Source organism: Ascidiella aspersa, chromosome 8 (genome assembly GCF_963924565.1).
Source record: "Ascidiella aspersa chromosome 8, kaAscAspe10.2, whole genome shotgun sequence".
Taxonomy (NCBI): domain Eukaryota; kingdom Metazoa; phylum Chordata; class Ascidiacea; order Phlebobranchia; family Ascidiidae; genus Ascidiella; species Ascidiella aspersa.
In genome coordinates this window covers 4,526,609-4,542,740 of record NC_139454.1, presented here as the reverse complement: position 1 = coordinate 4,542,740, position 16,132 = coordinate 4,526,609, and the positions used below count along the sequence as shown (strand labels likewise).

The 16,132-nt window shown below is 33.8% G+C and overlaps 1 protein-coding gene across 3 annotated transcripts in view; it reads right to left on the bottom strand.

The window, feature by feature from the left end:
* Nucleotides 1-16,132, bottom strand: part of LOC146135266 (calcium/calmodulin-dependent protein kinase type II delta chain-like) — a 30,596-nt gene that overhangs the window by 5,613 nt on the left and 8,851 nt on the right. The window contains exons 8-18 of one of the 3 annotated variants that reach the window (XM_083396001.1): nt 14,698-14,781; nt 12,645-12,739; nt 11,824-11,946; nt 9,429-9,509; nt 8,377-8,419; nt 8,029-8,066; nt 6,515-6,556; nt 5,849-5,899; nt 4,319-4,361; nt 3,360-3,530; nt 2,492-2,609 (exon numbers count right to left, since the gene is read on the bottom strand). In XM_083396001.1, coding sequence (XP_083252127.1) covers nt 2,492-2,609; nt 3,360-3,530; nt 4,319-4,361; nt 5,849-5,899; nt 6,515-6,556; nt 8,029-8,066; nt 8,377-8,419; nt 9,429-9,509; nt 11,824-11,946; nt 12,645-12,739; nt 14,698-14,781 — 889 coding nt within the window. The remainder of the gene's footprint in view (nt 1-2,491; nt 2,610-3,359; nt 3,531-4,318; nt 4,362-5,848; nt 5,900-6,514; nt 6,557-8,028; nt 8,067-8,376; nt 8,420-9,428; nt 9,510-11,823; nt 11,947-12,644; nt 12,740-14,697; nt 14,782-16,132) is intronic. The other 2 variants (XM_083396002.1, XM_083396003.1) reach the window with 2 other exon arrangements.

Sequence of the window (16,132 nt, the reverse complement as noted above, 5' to 3'; positions counted from 1 at the left end):
CTATATATTTTAGAAGTGGTCCTAGGGCGAAGTAGGTCTGAAAATCCTAGCTTTTGACGGATGTGCTCAGTGGTGGGATTCAATTTTTTTGTCAGCCGGTTCTATCACCAAAGTAATATATTTCAACCGGTTCTGTTACAAAAAGTCCTATTTTCCGTGAAATAATTGAAGCAGTTGCAAAAACAGGATGCAACCCCAGGTTCCAGCAAATGTTGCGAACTGCGAACCGGCTGAATCCCATCACTGCTAACAGCCACACTAAAAAGCAGCAGTCGTCTCCTGCCTTGTACTTAAATTTTTCGACAAACAATCACAAAGGAAAAATTACTACAATTATGAAAATTAACACAATGTATGACCGTTAGGTGCGACCATTGAAAAAAAAAACGAACACGTAAGCTACTTGGATCTCAAAAATCAATGTATGGAATTAGATGCAAAAATCCATTGGCAGTAACCAGTAATGCTAACCGGTTCGCTGATCTCATAAAATTCCGCGCGACGGTTATATAGAACCGGTGCGAACCGGCTGAATCCCACCACTGGATGTGCATCTATGGGGACACGGAATCACTCTCCAATCTTTGCAATCTCAAAATCGATTAAAAAAATAATTCGCCATGAACCCGGAATAATTAAGCGCGGGGCGGTTCGTCTGCAAATGAAGCGTGACGACTTCATCGATTAAAAGCGGAGATGCTTTGGGTCGAATATACGCTCCACAATGTCAATTATAAGCTGATGTGGAGCATAATGGTTGGAGGTTGTAGTAGGTATCAATTTGAACGTTCGAAACAACAGGGCTTTGATATTCATTCTACATCTAACTACAACCTCCAGCTAATATCTTACGGTTTATACGAAATGTTCAAAATTATACCTACTTCTGTGTGGGCTTAGTATGTGTATTCACAACAGAATCTTGCCCTCCAACAGAACACATAATGTCGACGATATATTAATTCTGTATGAGATTTTAAGTTTCTTACTACGGCAAGCTGTTGTCTGATCTGCTTATCCTTGTAATTTTTTATTTATTTCAAGCCTTGCAGAAGATCACTTCATTTTTTGAGCAAGTCTCATGATTTTAACAAAACATTTGGCTTTTTAACAATTCTAGTTTACAGTGGCAAATTAGGCAAAAACGGTCGACTATACAGTTCATATAATCCACTTGTTAATTTTATATTAAAGATTGTAAAACGCTTTTACGTAACCGGGTTTTGTTTTATGTTTGCTTTTTTGGACGAATTTTCAATCCGTCGGCAATTTTTAAAAGCAAAACGTTTGATCAAATTATTCCAAACAAAAAGTCCATCTTGACCAGATACAAGCTTTACAAAACCTCATCAAAAATGGCAAAGTAACCTTGTAAAATATTTAGTTAAAATCAACTTTTTCATGATTTGTATCATTAAGGTTTCATATAGCATCCCTTTTAACCAGTGTTTTTTTAGCTTGAGGCACAAGAGAACAAAATGACTTGACTTAAGGGCACATTAGTAACTGATTTTAAATGACTTGACTCGACTTAATTCAAGTATTTAGCGTTTCAGATTTGCTTCATTTTAGATTTAACATAGCAAAATGTTAAGGCCTATACTATAAATACAACTTATAGATTTCCTTCAAAATCAGGAAGGTGTCATCAAACAGACAGTTTGACATGCGCGGTGTTGGCCTGATGACTTGTACTGTGAAACATGCTAGTGCAATTCAGACTTGCAGAACGAGATTTATTTTAGCTTAATAGTATTAGATTAAGAATTAAAAGTAGAGCATGACAATTTTTTCAAATTAGATGTGAATTAAAATTACACCGCTTTAGTTTTCTTAAATTGAATTGGACTTAAAATTACTAAATCTTGAAAACTAAAACATAAACTAGAATTTGAACTGGAATTCCATTCCATTATTAACAATCAATTTAGTTTAAATCGCAATTTATTCTCATAAAAATGTTAACTTGGTGAACATTCCTCTGCTACTTTACACGTTTCAGCATAGCTTATGCTTCCACACTGTAATATTCACTACAATTCGTTCCGACCAGAGTGGTAATTCAAATTCTTCGTTTCGACTGAGAGACTAAAAATGCCGTTGTAGTGTTTTTCGTAAAATGTGAATTAGATTTGAACTAGAATTAGAGCTCACTAACAATCCACAAATTAAATTAGAACTAAAATTGGCAAAATTTTGTTCTGATTTACTAAATTAGAAAATCACGATTATATTATCTTTGGAGCATATTGGTTGGAGGTTGTAAATAGACGTAGTGAGAACATCAAAGATTATACAGAAGTAGGTAGCATTTTGTTAACGTTTCGAATAGCTTAAAATAATGGTTGGGGGTTGTAGTTACACGTAGAAAGAATATACTATATAAAACGTTCAAAATGATACCTACTTCCGTATAGGCTTTTATCTTTTACTTGAATTAACCAGTTGTCCAAATCTGCCGTAAGCACACAACACAACAACATGAAGTCACCTGTCGACTGAATGCAGTAGACACACATAGGCGATGTATGCCGAGTCGTCTCCCAGTAATGTGATGTGCGGGGAAAGCATCACACATTTCCGACGCTGGTTCATGCTCTGCTTGGAAACTGGAAACAAATTGAAAAGTTTATTAGTTTTATTATTTTGCATTCTATAGAAGGGTTCGCCAAACTTTTTTCATAAAGATCCCGATAACTGTAAGAATTGACAATGGTGGAAAGGTTATACATTTTGTGTCTTTATTAACTTGGGGGTGGTAAGAATGTCTTAGTCCTCATAGAAGTAGGTGGCATTTTAAACGTTTCGAAGAAATCTTTATTTATTTTCAAAATAGTGAGAAGGCGAAAACGTAAAAACTGCAAGCAAATAGAGAAGTTTTCTTTTCTCGTTTTCTATAGCTTAAGGCTAAAAACTGTACTAGTTAAAAAAATAGCTCTATCGTAAAGAAGTTTATTTACCTTAGGTTGCCAACCTACTATTGCTAAATAAGTTTACATTTTCGTGTAGAAATAAATACGTTGGTTCGCAAATTAAAATGCCCTCATCTCATTGAAACGGAATGGACACCGATACCACCCTAGTATCGGACGATTAACGATACTACCACTTGGTATCGGGTATCGACTCCGATCCGATATTATCGGTCAACCTTACTTTAACCCGCTTGCGTTTCTACATAAGTAAGCATACTACAGTCTGTATTAGGAAATGTACTGTACACTCAACCAACTTACGTGGAAGTGTCACACACAAAGGTTTTGACATGTCGCCATTAACTAGTTCAATGATATAAGTAATTTCAATGATATAAGTTCACAGGTTTTAAAATCTTGCCCTACAAAGTTGTTTCAACTTACCTGCGTCAAAGTAGAACTTCTGCACCGCATGTCCGTGAAGGAGGTTACCCATAGAAAGGGGGTCGAACGAGGTGTGTTCGTTTGTGCACATCTTGGAGTAAGCATCGTGGTCGCCACTGTTAATGTGCTGGATCAGTTGCTCCGTAGCATGCAGGACCTCAAGCTTTTTGGCTGCAAAATGCATGTTATTGGAAGGGTTGGTGGGCAGGTGGCATTATACTATGTGGTATGCTTAAAGCAATGCTGCGGAGTCGGTTAATAACAAGAGTCCGACCCGGAGAAATGTGCAATTTCGCCGAGTCCCGAGTCCGGTTCAGGACTCTACAGCAGTGGTTCCCAACCTGGGGGTCGAAAAATTGACAAGAAACAAAACAATACAAACAAATTAGCAGTGTAAGGAGAAAAAGAATGTGACAGTGTAACAATTATGTTAACGACATTTGCTTTAGTGAACCAGTGGTGTTTTTAAGTCATCTTTATTCTTATTTTTAACCTATTGAAGAAGAAATGGGGGTCGCGTAGGTTCTTGAAAACTGACAAGGGAGTAGCGGCAACATGAAGGTTGGGAAGTTGGGAACCACTGCTCTACAGCCTTTATTCCACCAATTTACGTAACTAAATTCGGTGGATATTCAGCAATCCGCTTATAGGGGTGCGGGTGCCATATAATTCACCCCTTCAAAAATCACCACTATATGCTATTCCGCCTTTACAATTTACAGTTGGCGATTATATCAGTTTCAAAATTTGGTACTGCGCATGCGCACGTGGGACTCGGGTAGTTTTATGTAGTCTTACTGGAGTCCAGAGTCAGACACTGCAGCCCTGGCTTTCGCCCCTGTTCAATTTATCATCACACAATGCCATATTCCAGTAGCAACCATTTAAAACCCACTCAAAATACTGCGGAAGCATACGCTGAAAAAAAGAATACGTTTGAACAATGGAAAAGAACCAACCTTTTGTGTCGTCATCCTCGGCTACAGAATTCTCAACCACAGTCTAAAAAAGAGTTATTTGTTTTTCTTTTACACAACATGTTTGCCAAATATTGGAACATTACTACGCTGCTTTAGTAACTCTAAAAGTAAAAATAGCAATTAATGATAATAATAATAATTACAATAAAACCAGGCAGCAATGAAACGACAATTAATTTATGTGGATTAAACAGATTTTTTGAACCTATAGATAACATACTTCACATACAATGAAGTTTTTGATCAAAACAACCGAAAGTAAAGGGTCAATTCATTTAAAAAAACGAAAATTATAGTGAAAAATAAAAACAACAGTCCCCCGATATAACCAACAAACCTTTTAATGTATAAACGTTTTGCTATGTAAGTTCTAAATAACGCCCAGACCTACACTTATTCTAAAATAAAGCTCATTGTGACGTAATATAAACAAAACGCTTGAAAAATGCGATAATGTAAGGCTGTGAATCTGAATATGGAAAATAATAGCGGCAACATCCAATCAATAAGATCCAGTCGTTAAGACGGGCGGCCTAAATTATCACGTTTATATAATAAAGGGGGGGTCATGAGTGAGGTTAGATCAATAGAGATGTGCCAATCAGGTTTTCCAGATGCACGTTAGCACCCCACACCATTGTTAGGCACCCTGGGTAGGCAGGTCGAAAAAAAAGACCTTGCTTTGTCGCTAAGCTCTGTTATTTTTACACCAGCATTAGGTTATTTCCTGTTTTCCAACGCTCAAAGCTGCCTTTCACTTGCACGTGTTAATACGGTTCATCGGTAGGTAGCACAACATACAGGAAACAGCACAGGACATAAAACACGGAGGCTGCCGTTTAAAATAAACAAGGCACTCAACAGGCTGGAACGTCTTTTATAAATGTGGTGACAGTAAAAAACGTTACATTTTTATACTAATTTGGTCTTATTGCCTGTTATACATACAAACAAATTAGATTTCAATGGTCAATTGGAAGTTGTTATTTTCATTCAGAAAGATTACAAAATAGCAGATACACGAAACGAAAATGACAACTGTGTGTGTGAGTGAAAACCACGGTCAAATTGATTTAGCAATTACTAATAAACAATTTCTTTAAAAACGAATGTCAAAACCAAATGGGTGGAGTAAATCGATATCATATGAAAAAGGCGTTTTTATGCGCACTTGTATCATCATCAGTTAATGTAATTGAGATTTATAAACCGCTCACTTACAAAAGGGTGGAACGCAGATTCGGATTTTGACGTTTGACGTGATTTCAGTCACATTAACTGACGATAGAAGGAGCCTACAAGTGCATATCGTATCGTCTTTATTCAGATGGTTTCCATTTACTCAACCTATTTGTCTTACACATTCATTTTCAAAGCACCATTACAAATCCGTGCATAGTGTACCAAACAATTTGTTTGCTGTGTAATATATTTTTGCAATGTTAGGTTGAACGGCGGCAGAATGTCTGCCAATTATTTTGGGCCCTGTTAATAAGAAATCATTCAAACCTTGAGCAATGTCGTATTGGTGCGAACAATGGTGTTCTGCGCTTGCGGCTCCTTGATGAAAAATTACATGTTTTGAACAGATCGCAGCAATTAGTAAAACTGTCTGTGTGAGCTTTTTGCTTAGTGGGGCCGTGGTAGCATGCGTGAAGAGTTTCAATTATTATTGAACCAAGAAATGAGGACATTCGATATAGCACCACGCAGACATGCAATGCAATGCAAACAAGCGTTTTTTTGTTTTCGGATGGTATCAGCAAAATTGCTACACTATCTACATTGCTAATTAAAATTATTTAACTAAGCATATGTTTATGTCAACTATGCGTTCACTACAGGTAAAGGGTAAAAAGACATCACTGCTTCTGCCTATTAACACTAGAACAAAAACAAGGCGAGCTTATTTTTGTCTCGTAATGAGTTGTTTCACACATTTCATTTAACTAAGCGAAAAACCCATGCACATTCGGTGGTAATAAAAATGCAGTTGAAATGATGAAGTGTGGCTCGGTTAAAGATTACTCAAAAAACAACCAAAAAAATCAGTTGATTAAAGAAGGGTTTGAGCATTGCATTTCGGCTCAAACTTAGAATGTTGGTGCTTGCAAATATCGCAAAAAAGACAAGTATGTATGTAAAGATAAAGTTGAAGGAATAAATAGCGCTCACCGAGTCAACTGAACGAAGGCACTGTCGCTTCTCAGGAGGTGACTACAATAAGTTATATATAAGCCATTTAGGGGCAGGTTAAGAAAAGGTATTTGGACATTTAGGCTTATTTAATCAATTGAGAAACAATAATTGTAAGAAACTGCTACTTTAAACTACTAATTGGGACATAACTGCTGGAGGTTGTAGTTATATGTAGAACGTATGCCCATAAAGAAGTATTTAGCATTTTGTGAATGATTAAAAATGATTTTTTATTAGCTTTCTACATAAAGGATGTTCGCCAAATGCTACCTACTTCTGTATGGGTTTATAAATTCATTTTACACACTGTTACAATTAAGCATGTTTTTTCAGTAAAATGCTGTTTTTTTAACTTTACAAAGATGTTAACGCAAAAACCAAGGTTGCTAAAAAAGCTAACACAGAACAGAAGAGAATCTACAAAATACATCAAACAAACTAAAACCTTATCATTTTTAGTTTGTTCATTTCTGTTGTTCATTGGTTAAACCACTTGGAAATGGTAAATTATTAAGTTGGGCCCTGCTCAAGTTGCTTAATTATATAATATTGATATATTGAAAGAAAAAATTAACTGGCCTTAAAGTTATTTCATTTCCATAAATAGCTTTACCTTGTATGGGGGACTTAAAGGTGCCTTATATGCTAAATTTGCACTTTTTACCATTTTGAATGTCAAATTCAAATCGTCTTTGTTATTTTCTCATTGTTACATCACACAAACAATTCCAGTGCTGGGCAAAACACTGAATAAGTGACAGCGTGAAATTTCAGAAAAAACATGCACAAAACACAATTAAAAAGTCCTTTCTACAATGATCACAACAAAAAGCATTGCCAATAACTAAACACAGTTGAATATGTGCAATAAAAAGTTAATAGGCAGATCAAAACAGTGATGTCAGAAAACAATTTTTTTACTATTTAGAAGAAATGAACCCAAAATATTGTGTAATTTTCAATATATACCAGTTTAAATCACACGATAAGCTTAGGCCTGTTTTAATTTTTAGGCAGGATTGTGGAAATCAAAGAGTTAATGCACAAAATTAAAACTTATATAACATTTTCTCATTGAGATAAGTCAATAAAATAAGCCATCTTTGGTTGTTATTGATTATATACTTGTTAATTCTTTACTGCTTTATTTCAAGACACTGTTAATTAGGCAGAGAATTTAATTAAAAAAAATGTTGCAACAAGAAAATGTTTAGAACTTATACTTTGCGAATGGCAGGTTATGAAGTTTGCCGTTTTTAAAACTTTATGCATCCTTGCAAATTGACCTTAGGGGACAAAGTATATCAGTTACAATCAAATTTGAGTAAATTCAAGTTTTAATTATTATTAGAAAATTATTGCCAGTCAAATTTTTGCAAAGCCAGCCGAGCCCCAATTTCAATTGATTGGCAAATTTATTTAAAAAAAAAAATATCAGTAAAAAGTTAAAATAAAGCACATACTTGCATTACAACCAAACTTAGTCTCACCTTGGTAGCATCCTTGTTTTTAGATACTGAGCTCCTTGCTGAATTGACAAAAAAGTTTTTCATGTAAATTTAAAGATTCAACTTAAGATGACAGTTTAAAATACATCTTGATAATATCTAGAATCTAAATTATCGGAATTTTAAGGAAAAATATATATTATTGTAAACAGCAATTCAGTTAATTTTTATAGGAATGATTACTTTGTGATTACCGGGCTATTTTGTGCCTATCATATAAAACCTAGTTACTAAAAATTCCTTATTTTTTTGATTTTTTAAGTTAAACTAAACTCTGTAGGTTAGACTTGAAAAGTTAACAACAGAGCAAACAGTTAAAAAAGGCCTTACTTGAAAAATTTCTTGTAGCAAGCATTGTTGTCAAGATTGCTCCCTAAAATAAAAACACATTAGTAGGTAAAATATGATACAAATAAAATCTTTGAAAATATTGTATATTCACATTGTAGCTGTTAGGGATCTACTAACTATATTGATGCTTGGTGTATAGCACTATACCAGCGGTTCTCAACCAGTGGGCCATGGCTCACTGGTGGGCCATAATAACATTTTAGGTGGGCCACAGACCAATTTAAAAAAGCTAGATTTATTGAAAAACTTAGTTTAATCTCGGTTACTATGCTTAATTTTACAGGAATACTGGCTTGGGGAGGAATTGACAAGGAATGTAAATGAAATGTAAATTTATTGTTTAGATGCAAGTACCTCGCTAATACACTGTTGAATAAATAATCCGCATATATGCTCCGCTATTTTTTGTTATAGACATTTTAGTTTGTTCTTTCATCAAAGTTATTGGGCCATAGAACTTTTGTGCAACGAAAATGGGCCACAAGAGAAAAAAGGTTGAGAACCACTGCACTATACAAAAGGCCACAGATTTGAAGGATGTTTTTTTCACCTCTGTTGGCACTATACAAAATATTGCATTTGCTTTAATTGCAACATTTCTATACATTGTGTATATTATGTGATCAAGTTCTGTTGTTCAACTGATTATGGCACATATGTACAAAACATTGAACGCTTTTGAAAAAGCTTAGTGAAATCAGTCAACCTAATCAGAATCATAGTGTAAGCAAGGCCAAGTTAGAAAAAACAACTAGCCTGTGGTGAGTTCAAACTCACATCTCGGTGAGGTTCAAACTCATCTCGGTAATACTGGGACTGCTCTACTGACTTAACTTAGAGGGAGCTGGTGGCAAATATAGCACAGATGTCTGCTGAAATATTTGTACGTCATATACAGAAAAGAAAAATTAAAAAAAATAAATCAATATTTTTAATTTCATAGATTTTTGTGTGTATAGTGTAGCACACATGAAAAAGTTGTTTTTTATGAATTGTTTGAACTGTACAAAAAATGTGTTAGTGCTACACACCTTGAGTTTTCTTCTGGCGTTGAAAGTCTTTAAGCAATCCACGGTTTCTTGTCTGTGGATGTGTGAAGCAACACGGTCGCTCTGGAATGGAAATATGCATGAAGTTCAAAATTCAATTGAACAAATTACCAACTTAAATAAATACATTTAGTTCAGAGATAAAGCTACACTTTTTTTAAAAAGGGCTAAATAAAAGTATGGGCTGGTAATTAGGGAAAATATATAAAATTTTGTTTTCAACCTATTTAGACTTGATAATTATGAATGAAAAACAATTATCTTAAATTTTAGCTTGAATTTGCATCAGACAAAGGTATACCTTTTTAGAAATCATTAAGGAACTACCAGGCCAAAGGAATTAATCCATGTCTCATGTGGCCTAGGGATGTATTTTGGTGACCTTCTGAACTACACTAACTAAGTTTTTTTTTCAGAAGTAATATTTAACAGACCTTAAGAGCATAAATCGGTTTGATTACTTAAAATAAACGGTCTAAGAATACATTAAAAACCTGTTTGGGTCAGCACAGTTTCATTTGGAGCATGTTTCTAAAAAGCCTTTAATAAAAGACAGCCGCAAAACAGGTTGGGAAACACTGTTTAATAAAAAGAGATAGTTCTTTTATTACTTTAATAAGGGCAATTTCTTAACATAGAACATTTTAAAACATAATGTGCCCCCTTTTCTCCATTGCAAAAAACACAATCAAGTGTTACAAACTTGCATATAGTCCAAATTTGAGACAAATATAGGTCATAGCGCCGGCACCGGTGCCCCAAGGGGCATTAAATAATTCCGAGTGAGTTATTACTTGAATTCCAATTCTTGCCTTTCTGTTTTGCCCTGTGCACACGAGAGACCCCCACTGCATGAATAATTGATGCCGGCTGGATAGCAAAGGTGTAAGTGATAATAGGAGAATACCCCCACATCTTGATTATACCCCTTTCCCACTGGCAATGGCCGCTATCAATAATACATGAGCAGTAAAAGCTAACGAGTCTGCAGCCATCCATGTCTTTTGCAGCCCTGCCCCCAAGTAAAAAAAACACCCAAACACTGTTTCTTGCTCTTCAAAAAAGCTGTGAAAACCTATGTATATTTCATAGGTTTTTTCCTAAACTTTGACAGGGTGGGATTTCCATCTTTCAAGTTTTCAAAACAAATAAAACAAATCACAATTATGGTTAGTTATGACAATGTGTACAGAACAAAAGGATATATGGAAAATATTAGAAAGGTATCAAGTTTCATTAATAGGTAAATATTGTACACTTTAATTTAGGCATAAACTTCTAAAAAGTTCTAAATTAACCAAATTTTATAAAACAAAGTTGTTTGAAAGAACAATTTTCTCAAAATATATACGCCTTTATGATTTAAATGACTTAAAAAAAGATCAAACCTTGTCACAATATTTCAACATAAAAACTAATTAATTTACTTTTAGTCTTATTGCAATGAGGCCATTAGGTGCCTACTAGCATGAATATTTTATATTTCATCTTTTAGTTTCAGACACAGGTGAGATTTTAACTCTGAGAATTTAAAAATAAAAACTTTTGCGCCAAAGTTAAAAATGCTAGATTATTAAGACAACTATATTTTTCTTATTTGTCAAGACTTAATTTGTTTTTTTTATCTGGTAATTAGGTAGAACTATTTACTGACATATTGTATTAAAATCTTGACAAGGTTTCCCAGAACCGTGCTTCATTAGGTTAAAATAGAAATGATTTCACGATTGTACTTCTACTACATGATGAAAACAAAGTTGTCAGAAAGCTTATCAGGATTTTAACAAAATTTGTCGTTAGACAGTGGCAGCTGATTTCCAGATTTAGAATTAGACAAACATAAGGTAGATGTTTTTCATAATAAACTGTAGTAATGTGTTTTTTAATGGTGAAAAATTTATATATATTTTGTCTTTAAATTACCCTAAATTGTTCTGGCTGTACTTGTATTTACTGTATTTATCATAATTTGGAATTAACCTTCCAACAAATGCAACTTCTGCATCAAATGAAATCAAACTTAAATTTCTATGAATATGCTGTTGCCGCCAGGGATTTCAATTGTACAAATTGTTCTTCCCGCAAAATTTTATTAAAGTGCCAACGTTTCGATTTTGACCACCTATTCGGGCAATCTTTTTCAGGGCAATATTATTGCAACAAAACGCGAAAACAAATGTATATATACCAGACAAACAATAAAAGAAAGAAAACTATATATATATATGTTTTCGCCTTAAGTTACAATTTTATTGCCCTGATTGCCGGAATAGGAGGTCGAAACGTTGGCACTTTAATTAAATTTTGCCGGAAGAACAATTGTACATTTGAGTTAAATTTCTATGTAATTTTTTTTTAATTTCTATGCAATACTCACGCTGATCCATGGGTGACGGAGTGCTTCGGTGGCAGTGATTCTCTCGTTGTTGTTGGTCGTCAAAAGGCGACGGATCAAATCTTTAGCTTCCTTTGTAACCGTGTCCCATTCTGGCGAGGGGAACTGCAATAGAATGGCAGCGATTTTTTAAAACTTTTTGATTTTAATATAGTATGTTAACTTCATATAAACACAAGTGTTAAAAATGGTCGTTTGCAGTTCAGTAAAAGATGAAATACATATAAGTGGCAATGAAATTTTGGACCATATTGACTGAAGGTTGTAGTTAGACAATGAATATAAAAGCCCATACATAAGTAGGTAGCATTTTGTGAACATTTCAATGAAATTTTACCATCTCACAAAATGCTACCTAGTGCGTGGTCTTTGACATAAATCTACGGCAAGGAAGCGCTACTGTTAAGGAACTCTTTTTCAAAGGAGTTTTACATTTTGCTTTTATATGCTTAGATATTCTTTTATAAAAAAAAACCTTGGTGTAGAAAATGTTTAAATTCAAACAGTTATTAAAAAATGCAAAACAATAGCTTAAATAGGCCTGTGTTAGCAAATTTAAAGAAGTGCTTTCATATTTATAAATTCAATCAAAATTAGTTATCTAACTAAAAGTATATATTATATAGGCAAGCGTTTAGGCCAGTGGTTCTAAACCGGGGTGCCACGGCGCCCTGGTGTGGCATTTCTAATGCTTAAGGGTGCCTATAGGAATTTGAGAATTTTTAGGAATCTGAATTTTGCTCAATTGGTCATTGTATCAAATGACATTTAGCTAAATGTTTTAATTTAATTGTGTAACTTACGTCATAAACTCCGTCCTTGATTTGTGCGTATAACCTGTGCTGGTCATCATCCCAAAAGGGGGGATACCCCACCAAGAGAATGTAAAGGATAACACCTGTAACAAACATAAACACGGATTAAAAATAAGTTACAAAATAAACCATTTTTGAAAAGGAAACATTTTTTTAACAACAAATAATGACCATCACTATAGAAAACATCTCCAGTATTAAAGTGAAGAATATGCAACAATCTTTAGACTGTTTAACGCTAAAACTGCTAGGACATAATTTTATGTAAAATAGATATAGTTATATTCATAAAACTGATATTAGTTTTAAATTTTAATGGCCGTAAAGGTTTAAGATTAATGACAAGCTGGAAAAATTGTTCACTGAAAAATATTTTGTTTACAAAAGTTCTTGCAATTCTATTTTGTTATTGTTAACAGTTTAAGCAGCGGAATTATCATCCTAACGGAGCCAAGGGACCTTAAAAGTTGTTTGTTTAAATGTTATATGCAGCTTCTTCTGCAAGGCTTTCTCAGTTCATTCCACTTTAAAAAATGAGAACATCAATATTAAAGTGTAGGGAGGTTTCTGGTAGAAACTTCGCCTCGTGGGGCCTTGTTATTTTAATGGGCTCTTGCATGATTTATGTCTAGCAAGATGGGACTGACAAAGACAAAAATACTCCAGAGAATTTAAAATCTGCTAGGGAATAAGCATTGCTTATAAATGCAAGAAATCAATAGGCTTTTTCAAATCAGATCAATACGCTTTTCTTTTGTGTCTGACAACAGTTATCGCTCTTAATGCTAATACATTGGGGATTTTACATTCCGTGCACATCTATTGCTACTTATATTCTGCAAATATACATACACCTGTTCTGTTCTGTTTTAAAGTAAACATTTATTTATTTAAGATTAGCAAGAAAGATATGCTTGTGATTTGTAAATCCTTGATTCATGTAATACCAATTATTTCATTATTTAAAATGTCAGCCCAAATAAAACTACCTAATCATCAGAAAGTACTTTGCGATCAATATTGTAATTCCATAATACAGACATTAGATGGAATCATATCACATCCATCGATTTTGATTTATATGTGGCTGCTTTAAACCATTAAAATCAATAGTTTTACTACATAAAAAAGATATAAGATTAACAGATCCTGAAGGTTAATAGGATCTATTAATGTTAAACAGAAAAGTATTCTCTCTTTGGCCATATTACTTTAGAAATTGTATATGAAACAGGATATATAACATTAACAGATCCCTAAGGCTAAAGGAATCTATTCATGTTAACAGAACATATGTCTAACATTGGCCAAATTACTAAATTTCATGGCTGCACTGTGAAATCAGTCTATTTACTGTTCAGGATTGGTTTTAAACAAAGGCTATTAAAAGCAAATAAAAGCAAAACAGAGAAAAATTAGCGAACCTTTTTTATTTAAATGGATGTGATATTGCCTGAACAGAGGTCCTATATACAGATTTTGTTGCAGTTATGTTTGCACAAGAGACAAACAGCCATACTAAAATAAAATTTGGAAAATAGAATGGGTGTCTTTACTCTACTGGCGGCTTCAAATGGAACGTAAGCAGTTTCCAGCCAAAAATGGCTTATTTAAATATTGACCAACCAAGCAAACATTAAACCTGGTGAGTATGAGATAAACTATGAATCTAAGGGGTTATGGTGATTTTGATGATAGAAAGTAGAGGAAAAATGTATAACGCACAAAAAATTGCACAAATTATTGTATTTTGGTTAAAAAAGGGCTAAGAAAACTGAAAATTAGTTTTAAAAATTTAATAGATAATAATACTAAATCCAACCCAATTGCAATTAAATGATTACACTGTAAAATTGTGAAGAGGAATACATTCTGTACTTTTGTAAAGCATAAAAATCCGCTATAAACCGAGTTTTTTTTACAAAGTACACATAGTTTATGGCACATTCCCAAACTGGAGCCAGCGATGTGGTGTTTGGCTCGGAGCAATAAAAAATAGTGTTGACATAAAGCACGAAGCTCAAACACGCTTGATATTTACCGCACGCCCACAGATCCACCGGCTTGCCGTAGGGGAGTCTCCTCAAAACTTCCGGCGAAAGATACCCAGGGGTGCCGGCAAAACCTGGATCAAACAGATCGACCGTTAATGGAAAACGTTATTGTACAAAAGCAAAAAATAAACAACAGTCTTTAAATGCTAAAAAGTGACTAAAAAAAAATTTGAACATATGTTTTCTACATTTTATAGGCCATAAAACTTATTACTATTTTACAGCAATATTCAAATTATTTAGCCATCAAAAAAGAAACCATTATCTAGAGTAAAAAATAGTAAATTCTGGAAATATTCTGGATAGAGAATTTACTAAATGAACACTTCTGGGAAAAGGTAGTTCTGATTCTCTCAGTGGTGCATGAAAAACATTTTCTGACCTTGAGATTTATTATATAAGGAAACATTTCTTGGAATGTCATTTTTGCGTACTGTGACGTGTTCTACAAGTTAAGGAGTTCAATTTTGTGTTTGACTTGTTAAAACAAGCACATCACAACCCTTATGGCCAACTGATAAGCTCATTAATGGTTAACATATTTCTGCACAGTTTGGCTTTGAATAGTTGCAAGCCGTGACCTTGTCATACTTGTGAGTAATTAATCAGTCGTGTTATGTTGGAAAGGTCAAAGCAACTGCTTGGCAAGAATGCTCTCTGCAAGGTAATAGTCGATTCACAGCTCTACTGTGCAATGACTAGCATTCACAGCTTTTCCACACAGTTTTGTAAAAGCAATTTAAACCTATCTAAAGACTTTTGAAAGATAATTTATAACTTTTTTAAGGTCTGTAATTGGACCGCTTGATATTTTTTGTATATAGATTTTGAAAAAAAAATTTATAAATACTATGGACAACACAATAACAAATATAAAACAAAAAACAGCGCCTCTAAAAATTTTAATCTTTACCAACGTTTCTGCAACCTATGCAAGCCTCCTTTTTCCATATATTGTACGAGCGTTCAGTGTCATTCACCCCGACGAAGACGACTTGCATAGGTTGCCGAAACGTTGGTAAAGAATTAAATTTACCAGAGGAGCTGTTTTTTTTATTATATTACGATGCCTGGTGGCAAAAGTTTATACAATAACAAATAGTTTTGAAATTGGCTTAAAAAAAATTTACACTTTCTAAACAATTAACTTTTAGCGTAAAATCAATTAAAAGACTACTGAAAAAACAGAGTTGCTTTGAAAGGCTTTCAATGCACAAATAAATTCATTTTTTAAAAATTCTTTGTGACAACCCTGTCATTTGACCTAGTATAAAAAAAAAACAATGTCCCAAAGATTTCTTTTCTTGAAAGGTTTATTGTTTGCAGATATTGCCATTTAATCATTAAATATATTTGAAAAAACTTTGACTCAAATAATAAAGTTTAAAGTGCGATATTTTTATAGAAATCCAACATAAAAAG